Below are 16,541 nucleotides of genomic sequence, written 5' to 3'. Positions count from 1 at the left end.
GAGATTTTAGGGTGAATGAATTTAGGCTTTAATATTTCACAGTTCTGAATTCTCCTCATTAAGAAACTCATCTTTCCTGGATGTGGAGTTCATGTTGAATGATAGACTTATTGTTAGCCATCCAGCTGCTTTCTAGAGCTACTCTATCTGTATTTTTGAAAAGGTGACCATAATGAAGGTATTCACTGCAAAGGATCAGTTATTGATACACTACTGTCAGTACTTTATATTAATTTTTCCACTTACATTAATTACTGTGAATGGTTGCTCTGATATGACAAAGAGATAGAGATACAAGGGCAGATATGAGTAGCTAAAAGAAGAGATGGAAAGTGAGACAGAAAGGCCTTATTTTGTATCCTTGATCACGTACTTTTTATATGCCTAACTGTGGGAACATATCCAACCACTATATTAGTTATCCAGCATGTAAAATAGGTATACTAGTATTTGCTCTGTAGAAAAGTTGAGAGGAATGAAAACAAATCATGGAAAGTTCTTATAATAAAGTTAACAGAAAATTTCTTTGGCTGTCTAGGGACTGGGCAATACTGAGGCCCACTGGGAGAGTGCTTTGGTTTGATAGCATAGAACAAACAAAGGAACATTCCATCTTATATTTGTTAATATTTACATGTCCTATGTTACTGTAGATTAGGAACAGACAGAGAACTGGAACATACTAAATGTAGATTAGGAACAGACAGAGAACTGGAGCTATCTGCTTGAGAAGTCTTGGTTTTTATATTACACATCACTGTGTTATAAGACAATAAATACCCACTACAATTTTTCATTTCTTCCATAAATTCCCAGAGGAAAATGGCAGCAGGAAATCACTCCGCAGTGACTGAGTTCATTCTTGCTGGGCTAACAGAGCATCCAGGACTCCAGCTGCCCCTTTTCCTCCTTTTCCTAGGAATCTATGTGGTCACAGTGGTGGGAAACCTGGTCATGATCACACTGATTGGGCTCAGTTCTCACCTGCACACCCCCATGTACTATTTCCTCAGCAGCTTGTCCTTCATTGACCTCTGTCAGTCCACTGTCATTACCCCCAAAATGCTGGTGAGCTTTGTGACAGAGAAGAATACTATCTCCTACCCAGCGTGTATGACTCAACTCTTCTTCTTCCTCGTTTTTGTTATATCAGAAAGTCATATGTTGGCTGTAATGGCATATGATCGCTATGTTGCCATCTGTAACCCCTTGCTTTACAATGTCACCATGTCTTATCAGCTCTGTTCTTGCATGGTAGTTGGGGTTTATATCATGGGCTTGACTGGTGCCACAGCTCACACAGGCTGCATGCTAAGAGTGCTTTTCTGCAAGGCTGATGTGATCAACCATTACCTCTGTGATCTTTTTCCTCTACTGGAGCTCTCCTGTTCCAGTATTTACATCAATGAGGTGGTAGTTTTGTGTTTCAGTGCATTTAATATCCTCACTCCACTCCTGACCATCCTCAGCTCTTACATCTTCATCATCTTCAACATCCTCCAAATCCACTCCAAGGAGGGCAGGTCCAAAGCCTTTAGCACATGCAGCTCCCACATCTCAGCTGTTGCTATTTTCTATGGATCTGCAGCGTTCATGTACCTGCAGCCATCATCAGTCAGCTCCATGGATCACGGGAAAGTGTCCTCTGTGTTTTACACCATTATTGTGCCCATGCTGAATCCCCTGATCTACAGCCTGAGGAATAAAGATGTCAAAATTGCCTTCAATAAAATCCTTGAAAAAAGAAGTTTCTTGTGAAAATGAGTGTTTTGCCTTGGCAAAAATTTATAATTTCCTGAGAAGGTTTGGTAAGAAAACAGTCCAGACACAGGAATGTGTGTCCACAAGTAATTAGATGGTTTCTACTATTAATTCTTGATTTTGGGGGATGAAAGTGGCAAGGAGAGGACTGGAGTCATAGTGTTATGATATGGAGAGCAGCGCTGTTTGAGGATGTGTCAGAGTCCACATGTCCATAAAACTCTGTATTACCTCTAAACATTAATACAGTATTCAAAGGCCTTCATGTGCATTACTACAAGCATGGAATATGGAACTTTTTTAGCCAAGACTTATTCATCTTTAATTTTTTTTTTAAATTTAAAATTTTTATTTTTTTGGCCACCCTGTGTGACTTGCAATATCTTAGTTCCCCCAACCAAGAAGTAAACTTGGGTCCACACGTTGAAAATGCTGAGTCCTAACTGCAGGACTGCCAGGGAAATTCAAAATTTATTTTTCTTAATTCGAGGAATAAATCCATCTAATCAGTATCTTTTGTTTTTCTCAATATGTTGTGTACCTGTTGCTGTTTACTAGTAAGACAAATGTCTCTGGAAGTGTGATCTCTATAATAAACAATGTTTAGTCATTTTGAATCTATAAAATTCAATCTTTAATTCTTAATTTGTGCACAGAAATGTATTAGGAGTTACAAGGGCATATGATGGGTGATAAGACATAATTCCTATGTCATAGGACACACATATGATCCACACTATAGTGGAGAGATTGACAATAATAAACAGTACTGAAAAATCATGTTCATTTTGACTTCTATCTTTATGCAGCATTCCTTACTCCACAGTTCTAAGATAATTCTACTCCCATTTCCCTGACAATCCTGTACTCATTTTCTCTTCTCTCTAAAAAACATATCCTTTTGTGCCATTCATATTATAGAATCTTAAGATTTAGAAGTGACATTCTTTTATTATTACAACATATGGACCATTCACTCACATAGAAGTTTACAATTTAAAAAATTTTTCTGATTAATGGTAAGTACCTGTCTCATCCCCAAAGTATCTATCATGGAAAAGAAACTGAATTATTTTGAGGAAGAAAAGGAGATATTTAAGCAATAAATTCCAGCTTTACCCTTTGACTCAGTATGAGCTGTTATACCTGGTAAAAATCCCTAGTGTCTTAGATGGTAAAGAGTCTGCCTGCCAATGAGAGATGCAGGTTCAATCCCTGGGTCTGGAAGATCTCCTGGAGGAGGAAATGGCAACCCACTTCAGTATTCTTGCCTGGAAAAGTCCATGGACAGAGGAGCAAAGTGGGGTACAGTCCATCGGGTGACAAAGAGTCAGACATGACTGAATGACTAACACTTTTTTTCTTTTCAAACTGTATTTTAAACATCATCTGTCTCATCTAAAAATGCTAAAGCAGTGTTTTCTTTGAAGTCATCTTGCCTTCAAACATGCAATAGTAACACTTCTGTGAGATATCACCCTTTATCTTATCTTATAAAACCTAAATTCATAATGTGTGAGGCAAGGTTATGCCTCTTTTTGAGAATTAGAGGAAAATTTCTTTTTGACTTATTATGTAAGCAATGGCACCACACTCCAGTACTCTTGCCTGGAAAATTCCATGGACAGAGGAGCCCGGTGGGCTGCAGTCCAAGGGGTCGCTAAGAATCGGACACGACTGAGCGGCTTCACTTTCACTTTTCACTTTCATGCATTGGAGAAGGAAATGGCAACCCACTCCAGTGTTCTTGCCTGGAGGATCCCAGGGACGGGGGAGCCTGGTGGGCTGCCATCTATGGGGTCTCACAGAGTCTGACACGACTGAAGCGACTTAACAGCAGCAGCAGCAGCAGCAGCAGTACTAATCATTCTGAAAGTTCCTACTCCACTTTTTAATCCATGAAAACTCTCTGTATACATGTATATCTATCCATATGTGTACATATGTGTATGTATATATGTCTATGTTTATGTGTAAATGATATGAATATTATAATTCTAAACCAATCTGCATTTTTATTGCTAGGATATGCTTTATAAGGCTTATGTGTGTAATCATTATTTTATTACTCTATGGATTAAACAAACAATATTGAATAAATTTTTTCATATGGATGGCTGAAAGATAGGAATGAATATTTCTGAGAATTTTTGTTTGTTTCTGAGCATTGTGTATTTCTGCTGCTCAGTGCTCAGTCGTGTCTGACTCTCTGTGACCCCATGGACTGTAGCCTATCTGGCTCGTCTGTCCACAGGATTCTGCAGGCAAGAATACTGGAGTGGGTTGCCATTTCCTCCTCCAGGGGATCTTTCTGACTCAGGAATCGAAACTGCATCTCGTATATCTCCTGCCTTGGCAGGCAGATTCCCTAGCATTACCACCACCTGGGAAGCTCCACTTGTGTATTAAAACTATCAAAAAGATTAAAGAAAGATAAAACATGTCTGTATTTACTCTAGTGATATGAGAACTGATAGTAGATATGGATTAAAATATTGGAATAGATAGCAGACAGAGTCCAAAGTGGAGATGAAACTTTACCACAAAAATGAGAGGTAAAGGACTTTGAAAAAGAACTACTACAAATGAGACAAAAATTAACAAATAAATAGGATTTTTTAGATACCAGTACAGAGGGCACACTGTTTTAATAATGGAAAATAACACGATACAATAAATATATTCTAACACTAGGCAGTATGATAACCTTGGATAAAGCTCTCATACACAGTGTGTCTTTCATTAGTTCTCATACAAGCACATATTAATTTCTAAAAATTATACAGTTCCTTATGTACAATTAGCATTTCAAGGAGGTCACAGGAGTGGATTTCGGAAAATTACTTTATATCTTCTGCTTTAGTCACAGTTAGTTGTTTCTGTGCATTACACACACAGAAGTACATACATACCATGGTACATAATCCTGAAAGTGACACAGGACAGGTTCAGTGGCTCACTGGGGACATAAGCTGCTTACCAACTGCTGCTCTGCTACAACATCTAGCTTCCATCCACCGTTTGTTCTCAGAGAGTAGTTCCAGATTCATCCTTCATTTCTACCTCTCAGCCATCAGAACTAAAGAAAGGGAAGGAGAGAATGTCCCCTAACTTGAAGACAACCACCTGGAAGTGACAGACCTCACCTCCTCTTATTTCCCTTCAGTGTGACCCAGTCATATGGTCCAAGGTGGCTGTAAGAGGGGCTAAGAAATACCATATCTATGTAGCCACCTGCCTAACTAAGAACTGGGGCATTTATTATTGAGGAAGAGAGGGTAAATTAGGAATAACTTAATCTCTTCCACTCTTTTGAGTATTTGTATTTAGTCCTAGACAGCTGTGTGTTGTTCTCTCTAGAGTTAACATTTGAATTTGGCTTTGGATCTAAAAGAATAATAATATGAACTGTGATTAAAATTATATGTATATATATATTATGTGTATAATATGCAAAATATATTAATATTTCATAACTATTAGGATCTGCCAGAAGGCTGTTTGTCCTGCTGGGTGGGATAATTTCTGTAATATCTCGACAATGTGGTTTATTCCTATCACTTCATTCTTGCTGCTTTCCTGTCTTGATATAGCTTCTTGACTCCATACTCCTTTTCCAGTTTTACACATATTTCAGTTATAAACACCTTTCAAGAACAAATGCAAGTTTTTAATTCTCCATGCATTTCTGACCACTCCACACTATTATCAAGAACATTTCTGGTTCCTCACACAACTGTAATAATGATGTATTTTATGATACTGCTTATCATTAGAGAATGTTTGTGAGTATTCTATCAAAGTTATCAGAATGTTGACAACAGTTGTTTTGTGTTACACTATACCATATTTATTGTTCTAAGTTCTGATAGTTATTGATGAGCAACATTTTCCTATGTGTTTATGGAATATTCTACTCTAGGTTTTACCCTTTTTCATAGCAATTTGAAAAAATACCTTGAAAATCAGATTAAAATCTTATACCCAACAATAAATTAAAACCTTTTAAAATTTGATTAGTCAATATTCAGAAACAGTTTAGTCACTCGGTTGTGTCCAACACTTTGTGGCCCCAGGACCGCAGCACGCCAAGCCTCCCTGTCCATCACCAGCTCCCAGAGTTTACTCAAACTCATGTCCATTGAGTCGGTGATGCCATCTAACCATCTCATCCTCTGTCATCTCCCACCTTCATCTCCTCCCACCTTCAATCTTTCCCAGCATCAGGGTCTTATCAAATGAGTCAGTTCTTCACATCAGTTGGCCAAAATATTGGAGTTTCAGCTTCAACATCAGTCCTTCCAATGAACACCCAGGACTGATCTTTAGGATGGACTGGTTGGATCTCCTTGCAGTTCAAGGGACTCTCAAGAGTCTTCTCCAACACCACAGTACAAAAGCATCAGATATTCTTTGGCACTCAGCTTTGTTTATAGTCCAACTCTCACATCCAAACATGACTGCTGCAAAAACCATAGCCTTGACTAGATGGACCTCTGTTGGCAAAGTAATGTCTCTGCTTTTTAATATGCTGTCTAGCAGGCTCATAACTTTCCTTCCAAGGAGTAAGCGTCTTTTAACTTCATGGCTGCAGTCAGCTCTGCAGTGATTTTGGAGCTCCCCCCAAATAAAGTCTGTCCTGTTTCCACTGTTTCTCCATCTCTATTTGCCATGAAACGATGGGACCAGATGCCATGATCTTAGTTTTCTGAATGTTGAGCTTTAAGCCAACTTTTTCACTCTCCTCTTTCACTTTCATCAAGAGGCTTTTTAGTTCTTCTTCGCTTTCTGCCATAAGAGTGATGTCATCTGCATATCTGAGATGATTGGTATTTCTCCCAGCAATCTTGATTCCAGCTTGTGCTTCTTCTAGCCCAGCATTTCTCGTGATTTACTCTGCATGTAAGTTATATAAACAGGGTGACAATATAGCTTTGACATACTCCTTTCCCTGTTAGGGACCAGTCTGTTTTTCCATGTCCAGTTCTAACTGTTGCTTCCTGACCTGCATATAGATTTCTCAAAAGGCAGTTCAGGTGGTCTGGTATTCCCATCTCTTTAAGATTTTTCATAATTTATTGTGATCCACACAGTCAAAGGGTTTGGCATAGTCAATAAAGCAGAAATAGATGTTTTCCTGGAACTCTCTTGCTTTTTTGATGATCCGATGAATGTTGGCAATTTGATCTCTGGTTCCTCTGATTTTTCTAAAACCAGCCTGAACATCTGGAAATTCACAGTTCATGTACTGTTGAAGCCTGGCTTGGAGAATTTTAAGCATTACTTTGCAAGTATGTGAGAAGAGTGCATTTATGCAGTAGTGTGAACATTCTTTGGCATTGCCTATTTTTGGGACTGGAATGAAAAGTGACCTTTTCCAGTCCTGTGGCCACGGTTGAGTTTTCCAAATTTGCTGGCATATTGAGAACAGCACTTAGACCAGAAACTATAAAACTCCTAGAGGAGAACATAGGCAAAACACTCTCCGACATACATCACAGTAGGATCCTCTATGACCCACCTCCCAGAATATTGGAAATAAAAGCAAAAATAAACAAATGGGACCTAATTAAACTTAAAAGCTCTGCACAGCAAAGGAAACTATAAGCAAGGTGAAAAGACAGCCTTCAGAATGGGAGAAAATAATAGCAAATGAAGCAACTGACAAACAACTAATCTCAAAAATATACAAGCAACTCCTACAGCTCAATTCCAGAAAACTAAATGACCCAATCAAAAAATGGGCCAAAGAACTAAATAGACATTTCTCCAAAGAAGACATACAGATGGCTAACAAACACATGAGAACAGCACTTTCATAGTATCATCTTTTCGGATTTGAAATAGCTCAACTGGAATTCCATCATCTCCACTAGCTTTGCTTTTGTCATGCTTCCTAACACCCACTTGACTTCCCATTCCAGGATGTCTGGCTCTAGGTGAGTGATAGCATCATGATTATCTGGGTCATGAAGATTTTTTTTGTACAGTTCTTCTGTGTATTCTTGCCACCTCTTCTTAAAATCTTCTGGTTCTGTTAGATCCATACCATTTCTGTCCTTTATTGAGCCCATCTTTGCATGAAACATTCCCTAGGTCTCTAATTTTCTTGAAGAGATCTCTAATCTTTCCTATTCTATTGTTTTCCTCTATTTCTTTGCATTGATCACTGGAGGACTTTCTTATATCTCCTTGCTATTCTTTGGAGCTCTGCATTCAAATGGGTATATCTTTTATTTTCTCCTTTACTTTTCACTTCTCTTCTTTTCACAACTATTTGTAAGGCCTCCTCAGACAGCCATTTTGCTTTTGTGCATTTCTTTTTCTTGGGGAAGGTCTTGCTCCCTGTCTCCAGTACCATGTCATGAACCTCTGTCCATAGTTCATCAAGCACTCTGTTTATCAGATCTAATCCTTTAAATCTATTTCTCACTTTCACTGTATAATTGTAAGGGATTTGATTTAAGTCATACCTGAATGGTCTAGTGTTTTTCCTTACTTTCTTCAACTGAAGTCTGAATTTGGCAATAAGGAATTCATGATCTGAGGCATAGTCAGCTCCCAGTCTTGTTTTTGCTGACTGTATAGAGCTTCTCCATCTTTGGCTGCAAAGAATATAATCAATCTGATTTCGGTGTTGACCATCTGGTGATGTCCATGTGTAGAGTCTTCTCTTGTTTTGTTAGAACACCCTCTTTCAGCTGTCCCTGGATGAATAAAATTATGACCAACACTTACTTATTTACTCACTTTGATGAAGGTAGTGTGAGAATTTTGTTCACTTATATGGAGTCTGTATTAATGTAGCACTAACTTACCTCTTGAGAAACTTATATGCAGGTCAGGAAGCAACAGTTAGAACTGGACATGGAACAACAGACTGGTTCCAAATAGGAAAAGGAGTACGTCAAGGCTGTATATTTTCACCATGCTTATTTAACTTATACGCAGAGTACATCATGAGAAACACTGGGCTGGAAGAAGCACAAGCTGGAATCAAGATTGCCGGGAGAAATATCAATCACCTCAGATATGCAGATGACACCACCCTTATGGCAGAAAGTGAAGAGGAACTCAAAAGCCTCTTGATGAAAGTGAAAGAGGAGAGCGAAAAAGTTGGCTTAAAGCTCAACATTCAGAAAACAAAGATCATGGCATCTGGTCCCATCACTTCATGGCAAATAGATGGGGAAACAGTGGAAACAGCGACAGACTTTATTTTGGGGGGCTCCAAAATCACTGCAGATGGTGACTGCAGCCATGAACTTAAAAGATGCTTACTCCTTGGAAGGAAAGTTATAACCAACCTAGATAGCATATTCAAAAGCAGAGACATTACTTTGCAAACAAAAGTCCATCTAGTCAAGGCTATGCTTTTTCCAGTAGTCATGTATGGATGTGAGAGTTGGACTGTGAAGAAAGCTGAACACCGAAGAATTGATGCTTTTGAACTGTGGTGTTGGAGAAGACTCTTGAGAGTCCCTTGGACTGAAAGAAGATGCAACCAGTCCATTCTAAAGGAGATCAGCCCTGGGATTTCTTTGGAAGGAATGATGCTAAAGCTGAAACTGCAATACTTTGGCCACCTTATGTGAAGAGTTGACTCATTGGAAAAGACTCTGATGCTGAGAGGGATTGGGGACAGAAGGAGAAGGGGACGACAGAGGATGAAATGGCTGGATGGCATCACCGACTCAATGGACATGAGTTTGGGTGAACTCTGGGGGTTGGTGATGGACAGGGAGGCCTGGCGTGCTGCAATTCATGGGGTCGCAAAGTCGGACACAACTGCGTGACTGAACTGAAGCATCTTTCAAGTGATTTTATTAAAAACTCTTGTTTATTGGTACTTGCTGTATGTAATGTACCATGCCAAACACTGTATTGAGTGAACACTCTAGTGCAGAAGTAAAATCAGTACATAACCCATAATAATTGATACAAATTTATTTATGTACTAACTATAACATAATAAATATATTCATGGGCACATAGAAAATCTTATTAACTGGGGCTTCCACTGTTAAAGTCCTTAACTAAAGGGTCTTTAAAGTCAATTACATTTTATAAGATAAAGGGAGTAGAGTGAGAAGAGCTAAAGGACTTTGTTGATTCAAAACTGTGAGCCTATTATGCTGTTTTGTGAAATAATTAAATCATGTGAAACCTGTTGGGACATTATAAAGAAAACTTTTCTTGTCAGATGTTATGAATCTTGGAATGACAAAGAATTTGGCTTGACTTTATTTGGAGACCATGGAAAATATTCATAATTTAAAAATTTAATATTCAGCAAAATATTTCAAATCTCTGTATTACCATATGTGTTAATGTAGAAAGGAGCAACAAGAAGATATGCTAAGGAAAAGAAAACTTAAAACTCTTGCCATGATTAAAGAATAAAAATGTTGGCCAAATAAAGCATATTATAGAGAGAAGCTGAATAGATTAACAGTAAAATAACATTGACATTTTCTTACCAAAAGCTAGGGACTGGGCTAAGCTCTTCATAAGAATCATTTTACTTAATTGTCACATGAAACAGATTTTTTTCTTTTTCAGTGTTGGAGAGCAGACCTGATCATCTGAAGGTCATGTGGCAAGTATGGGATTCAGGGAGGTTTCAATGCACTAATTCTAACAGCATCAGGGCTTACGTGTGTGTGTTCAGTCGCTAAGTCATGTCCAACTCTTTGTGACCTCATAGACTATAGCCCACCGGACTCTTCTGTCCACGGGATTCTCCAGGCAAGAATACTGGAGTGTTTTGCCATTTCCTACTTCAGGGGATCTTCCCAACACAGGGATCAAACCCGAGTCTCCTGTGTCTCCTGCATTGCAAGCAGATTCTTATAAAAATTCTAAAATCATGAAACAGTGAAACTGAGATGTTAAAGATTATTTAATACAAGCATCAAGTGTTTATTGTTATTAAAAATGCCTGCTAAGTAACTAGTTATTCAGTATGAAATCAACATTTTTATTGTAAGATCTGGGTATTTTGATGGTTGGAGTGTTTGTTTTGCTGTGAAACCAAATATTTCTCCAACAGTTTCAAGCAGTAATTTTTCTTCACTCTTCTGATGATACATAAAATAAACCCAATAACTCTTAAATAAAGCAATATGTTGAACTATAAGATAACTATCAGATGTCACATAAGTATTTTGCTGGAAAAGCATCCTCAGTTATTTCAGCATTCTAATATGGAAAATATTTGATCATTTTTCTGAAAATTTCCAATTTTTTTCTGTCACATAAAGCATTTCACCTTGAACTGAACACATTAATCCAACCATTGCTTGAGTTTTAAGTAAGATTATGAATTTTCATTTTATAGAATCTGCTCATTATCTGTACAAGTGTAAACTAAGAGTGAATTGATTTTTAAACAAAAAACACCTCCCACAGTTAACAAATGCTGAATTTAAATTAAAATTTCTAATTGTATTTTTGTGTACTCTACTAATCCACATCTCTATCATCTTTGAATTTCATAGTGAACATCTGCAAAATATATGATTGTATTGATAAAAAAAGACCAGAATAAATGAGACCGAATATTTGTCTTCAAAAAGGCATCTTATATTTTGGGGGAATATAAATAGTTTCTCACCCTTTCCATTAACCATGAAGTGCAAATTGCATGGAATAAATTTTATACATTGATTCCCCTGGTCACAGTGGTGGAGTACATGACCTATATTGAGGTCATTATGTTCTGAACCACAAGATTGTCAAAATTAGAATAAAGGAGGAAAGTTCCTGAGTTTGGAAATGCCACTGAGGTGTAAGTATGAAGTCTGCCATGAAGTTAAGTTTCTGCCTTCTGGAATCAAAGTCCTGGGAGAAGGAAGTTGGGACATTAAAGCCATAGATCTCAGGTGAAATGATATAGTTTCCCATTCCTTTAGATATTCTGTGTTATGATTCTAATAAGGAAAATAGTTGAGAATAATACAATTACTTTTCATAGATTTATGAATCATCTGTTAATTTATTAGAGAAAGCACACACTACTCATATATTCCCAGTGAAATAAACCAATACAATATTGTAAAGTTAAAAGATAAAATTAAAAAAAAATCCTAAAAGATGAAAAAAAATACAATGCCATTTTACATGAATATTATTAAGACATACATAAAGAACATGGGAAGAAAGAAAAAGTCCTCAGAGGTCTCAATAGTACTGTTAACTCTGATTTTAAAAATCTATGGGTTGGTGTTTTCTCTTAAAATGTTACGAAGTATCTTAATTATAAATTTCATGAAGTTTGTATATTTTTCCTCTGATTAAACTAGGATCATTGTTTGTCTCAGAGGAGCGGGAGAGACTCAGGAGATCCCTGCATCATGAGTCTCTTTTTATGAGGGATCAAACAATGACCCTCTGAGAATTGCTCTCCCCAGTACCCACTCACAGGAGCACACGTGCCCACAGACACTCACACACATGCACACATGGGCATAAAATCTACTCATTTTCTCTTTCAACATAGGACTGATTGAGAAGATAATGGGCCCTGGAAATCACTCCTCAGTGACTGAGTTTATCCTCGCTGGGCTCACAGAACAGCCACAACTCCAGCTGCCCCTTTTCCTCCTCTTCCTAGGAATCTATGTGGTCACGGTGGTGGGAAACCTGGGCATGATCACACTGACTGGGCTCAGTTCTCACCTGCACACCCCCAGGTACTATTTCCTCACCAACTTGTCCTTTATTGATCTCTGTCAGTCCACTGTCATTACGCCCAAAATGCTGGTGAGCTTTGTGACAGAGAGGAATATTATCTCCTATCCTGAATGCATGACTCAATTTTATTTCTTCATCATTTTTGCTATTGCAGAAAGTCACATGTTGGCTGCAATGGCATATGACCGCTATGCTGCCATCTGCAACCCCTTGCTTTACAACATCACCATGTCTTATTAAATCTGCTTCTGCCTCACAGTGGGAGTTTATATTTTGGGCATCACTGGATCCACAATCCATACAGGATTTATGTTGGGACTCCTTTTCTGCAAGAACAATGTGGTTAACCATTATTTCTATGATCTCTTCCCACCTTTGGCGCTATCCTGTTCCAGCATCTATGTTAATGAATTATTGGTTATATTCTTAAGTGCATTTAAAATTTTGATTCCTGCCTTAGTTATTTTGCTTCCTACATCTTCATCATCTCCAGCATCCTCCAAATCCACTCCAAGGAGGGCAGGTCCAAAGCCTTCAGCACCTGCAGCTATCACATCTCAGCTGTTGCTATTTTCTATGGATCTACTGCATTCATGTACCTGAAGCCATCATCAGTCAGCTCTACAGACCAAGGGAAAGTGTCCTCTGTGTTTTATATCATTATTTTGCCCATGCTAAACCCCATGATCCACCCCCTATGAAATACGGATGTCAAATTTGCACTGAAAAAAATTCTAGACTGTGCAAAACATATATGAAAAAAGCCAATATCATAATGGCATATCAGTCATTTGGACTGCCAAGAAATCCCAATCATAACTATCTAGAATATATTTAATAGAAAAAACTCTATCCTTAATTGATCCCTTTGTAATAGGTGTTAGTAAATTGTTTTCCAACAAATATATATTATTAGGACTCTAAGAGGTGAATTATTTGGTGATTAGGTCAGAACTAATAAGTAATAGACAAGATAATTTGAAGTTAATAAAAATTCCAAGATGTTGCAGCTAATGTTCCCTAGTTCTCAATCCATTAGGAGACCCATTCAAATTTGTATGTCTCTCTATTGTTGTTCAGTTACTCAGTCGTGTCCAAGGACTCTTTATGATCCCGAGGACTGCAGCATGCCAGGCTTCTCTGTCGTTCTCCATCTCCTGGAGTTTGCTCAAACTCATGTCCATTGAATTGGCAATGCCATCCAACCATTGACCATCTTGTCCTCTGTCAACCCCTTCTCCTTACTTCAATCTCTCCCAGCATCAGGGTCTTTTCCGATGAGTTGACTCTTTGCCTCAGGTGGCCAAAGTATGTTTCTCTGAGTTTTCTCCAGTTTTATTTTCATATTATGTTTCATTATGTTAAGTATTAGACCTCCTTAGTATGAAGTTTCAAATTTCATGAGGTCTATAACTGTGATTTTGTAATTCTTTTATTCCAGTTTAAATAGCATTGAGTGGTAAAATTCTTTCTAAACTCAACATCTAAAAAACTAAGATCTTGGCTACTGGTGCCATCACTTCATGGCAAATAGATGGGGAACAAGTGGAAACAGTGACAAATTTTATTTTCTTGGGCTCCAAAATCCATGCGAATGGTGACTGTGGCCACAAAATTAATAGATACTTGTGCCTTGAAAGAAAAGCTATGAGTAACCTAGACAGCATATTAAGAAGTATATATAAAACATATATCTCTATATTTTCCCTCACCATTTCCCTTTTAGTAGTAGAGGAAAATTAAGTCATCAGTTTTCTGGTGAGTCTTTTTAAAAACTTTTCATGGGGTGTCAATATCCCGCTGATGCAGACCACACATTGTAAAGTAAAAAAAAAAAAAAATTTTTTTTTGAATATTGCTCTTAATATGTGTCTAGTCTTATGAATAGTCTAAATAGAATTAGCAGAGATAAATGAGAATAAAAAGTTTCAAATCTGACACATAAAGGTTTTCCCTTCTGATTTTCTACTTATTCCTCGTGGGCAATTACTTTAGAAAATTCCTTTAGTGTATGTCTTTAAAATTTCCTAAAGTTTTGAACTGTAAATTAGCTTGACAGAGAAGTCCCTGGAGCTCAAACAAAACCTATCACATCCTTGTTTACAATACATAATCTGATAAAAGCGAGGCATCATATCTATTAAACAGTAGTGAGTCAATGGGGAAAAGAGAAATTCTGATTATTTCTGAAGAGTTGATACTTGTGAGACAAGATTCTAGTGGGAGATCATTATCATTATTTGTTCCCCATCAGACTTTTAATATCAGTACCAGAGAGTATAAAATCATCATTCATATCAACCAACTTTTACAGAAGGCTGCTGACATGTTCAGAGGTCAGGATCAATGATTCACAATAGAGACTATTAGATCCTGACCCTCAACAACAAGGAGTCATGCAAGGTGAGGACTCAGAACTATCCAGCAGAATCATGAGAATAATTTTTTCTCTTAGAAAAATAGGGAAGAAAAATACAAGGTATTGACATCTTGGAAAGCATCTGTGCTGTGTCTGAATCCCAACTCTTAACTATTAAAATTTAGAGTCCTTTAATTTGGCTCCCTCTCACAGCATTTAGAGACGCTCATAGTTATTTATCTATCTCTACCTGTCATCACTCTAATATTCACACTCCCTCATGAACAGAGATTTCCTGATTCATCTACTTGTTCCTTCTAATAAAATGATGGCAAAGACTTCCTTGTTTACTCACTTCAACTCAGGCAGTGTAAGCATTTCATTGACTTGTGTTTAGTCTCTAACCTATCTCTAAATTTCTTTCAATATTTTTATTAAAAGCACGTGTTTATTGGTATTTGTTGTAAGTCAGGAACTGTGCCAAATACTGTATTGAGTTTACAGTCTAATAGAAAAGAAAAATGAATTAAAAAATAAACTCATAATAAGTATATATACTATTAAGTGTGTACTTAACCACTTCAGTATTCTTGCCTTGAGAACCCCATGAACAGTATGAAAAGGCAAAAAGATAGAACACTGAATGATGAACTCCCCAGGTCAGTAGGTGCCCAATATGCTACTGGAGATCAGTGGAGAAATAACTCCAGAAAGAATGAAGGGATGGAGCCAAAGCAAAAACAATACCCAGCTGTGGATGTGACTGGTAATGAAAGTAAAGTCTGAGCATGGCCCTGCCCATCAGAACAAGAACATTACTTCTGTGATCTCTTTCCACTCTTGGAGCTATCTTGTCCCAGAATCTATATCAATGAATTATTGGTTCTAGTCTTGAGTGAATTTAACATCCTGACTCCTGCCTTAACCATCCTTACATCCTACATCTTCATCCTCTCCAGCATCGTCCAAATCCAGCCCACTGAGGGCAGGTCCAAAACTTCAGCACCTGCAGCTCTCACATCTCAGCTGTTGCTGTTTTCTTTGGATCTGCAGCATTCATGTACCTGTAGCCATCATTTGTGAGCTCCATGGATCAAGGAAAAGTGTCCTCTGTGCTTTATACCTGCCTTGTTCCCCTGCCAAGTCCTCTGATTTACAGTCTGCAGAATAAGGATGTCAAATTTGTTCTGAAGAAAGTTCTGGAAAGAGGAAAATGTATATAAATAGAATCAATAGCATGATGTTATAGAAGTCCTTTGGTTTGCTTAGATAAGCAGTGTGTTATATTTACTTTTCAAGTTTTTGGAAATTTATTGATACGTCTCTATATAATTCACCTCCAAAATTCTCCTTCTGGCTACTTCTTTGAACATACATTACAATGATTATTTAAGGAGAAATACAATAATAAAATTTAAAAAGTTATTGAATATTAATGGAGCTTAGTTTTATTTTTAATGATAGTATATCTAGGAAGAACAACAATGCTTATGATGATTATGGTGAAAATCACCATATTATTGTATGGTGCATAAAGCACTATGCCCAGTATTTTAAATTTATAGCTGTATTTACTACATTCCTTCAGGACAGAGAAGAAATGGAAGGTTATTTCATTTGTTCATATGCCACAGTCCCCAACATAATAAATGATAGAGCAGACATAATAAGTGGTACTTTTGCACAAGAAGATTGTGAGTAAGTCCAATGCCTCCCTGAGAATTCC

The 16,541-nt window shown here is 37.5% G+C and overlaps 1 protein-coding gene and 1 pseudogene across 1 annotated transcript; both read left to right on the top strand.

The window, feature by feature from the left end:
• The first annotated feature begins 798 nt into the window (after nucleotides 1-798).
• On the top strand, nucleotides 799-4,039 carry LOC147342361 (olfactory receptor 8G1-like). Its single transcript, XM_086385100.1, has one exon. The coding sequence runs from the start codon at nucleotides 823-825 to the stop codon at nucleotides 1,756-1,758; it is 936 nt and encodes a 311-aa protein (XP_086241226.1). The 5' UTR covers nucleotides 799-822; the 3' UTR covers nucleotides 1,759-4,039.
• Nucleotides 4,040-12,279: 8,240 nt separating this feature from the next.
• Nucleotides 12,280-16,038, top strand: LOC147342360 (olfactory receptor 8G3-like; annotated as a pseudogene).
• The last annotated feature ends 503 nt before the right edge of the window (nucleotides 16,039-16,541 follow it).

Source organism: Bos grunniens, chromosome 29 (genome assembly GCF_055505025.1).
Source record: "Bos grunniens cultivar Pamir isolate PY7600 chromosome 29, Bosgru_T2T1.0, whole genome shotgun sequence".
Lineage (NCBI taxonomy): Eukaryota > Metazoa > Chordata > Mammalia > Artiodactyla > Bovidae > Bos > Bos grunniens.
This window is presented reverse-complemented; position numbering and strand designations above follow the sequence as displayed.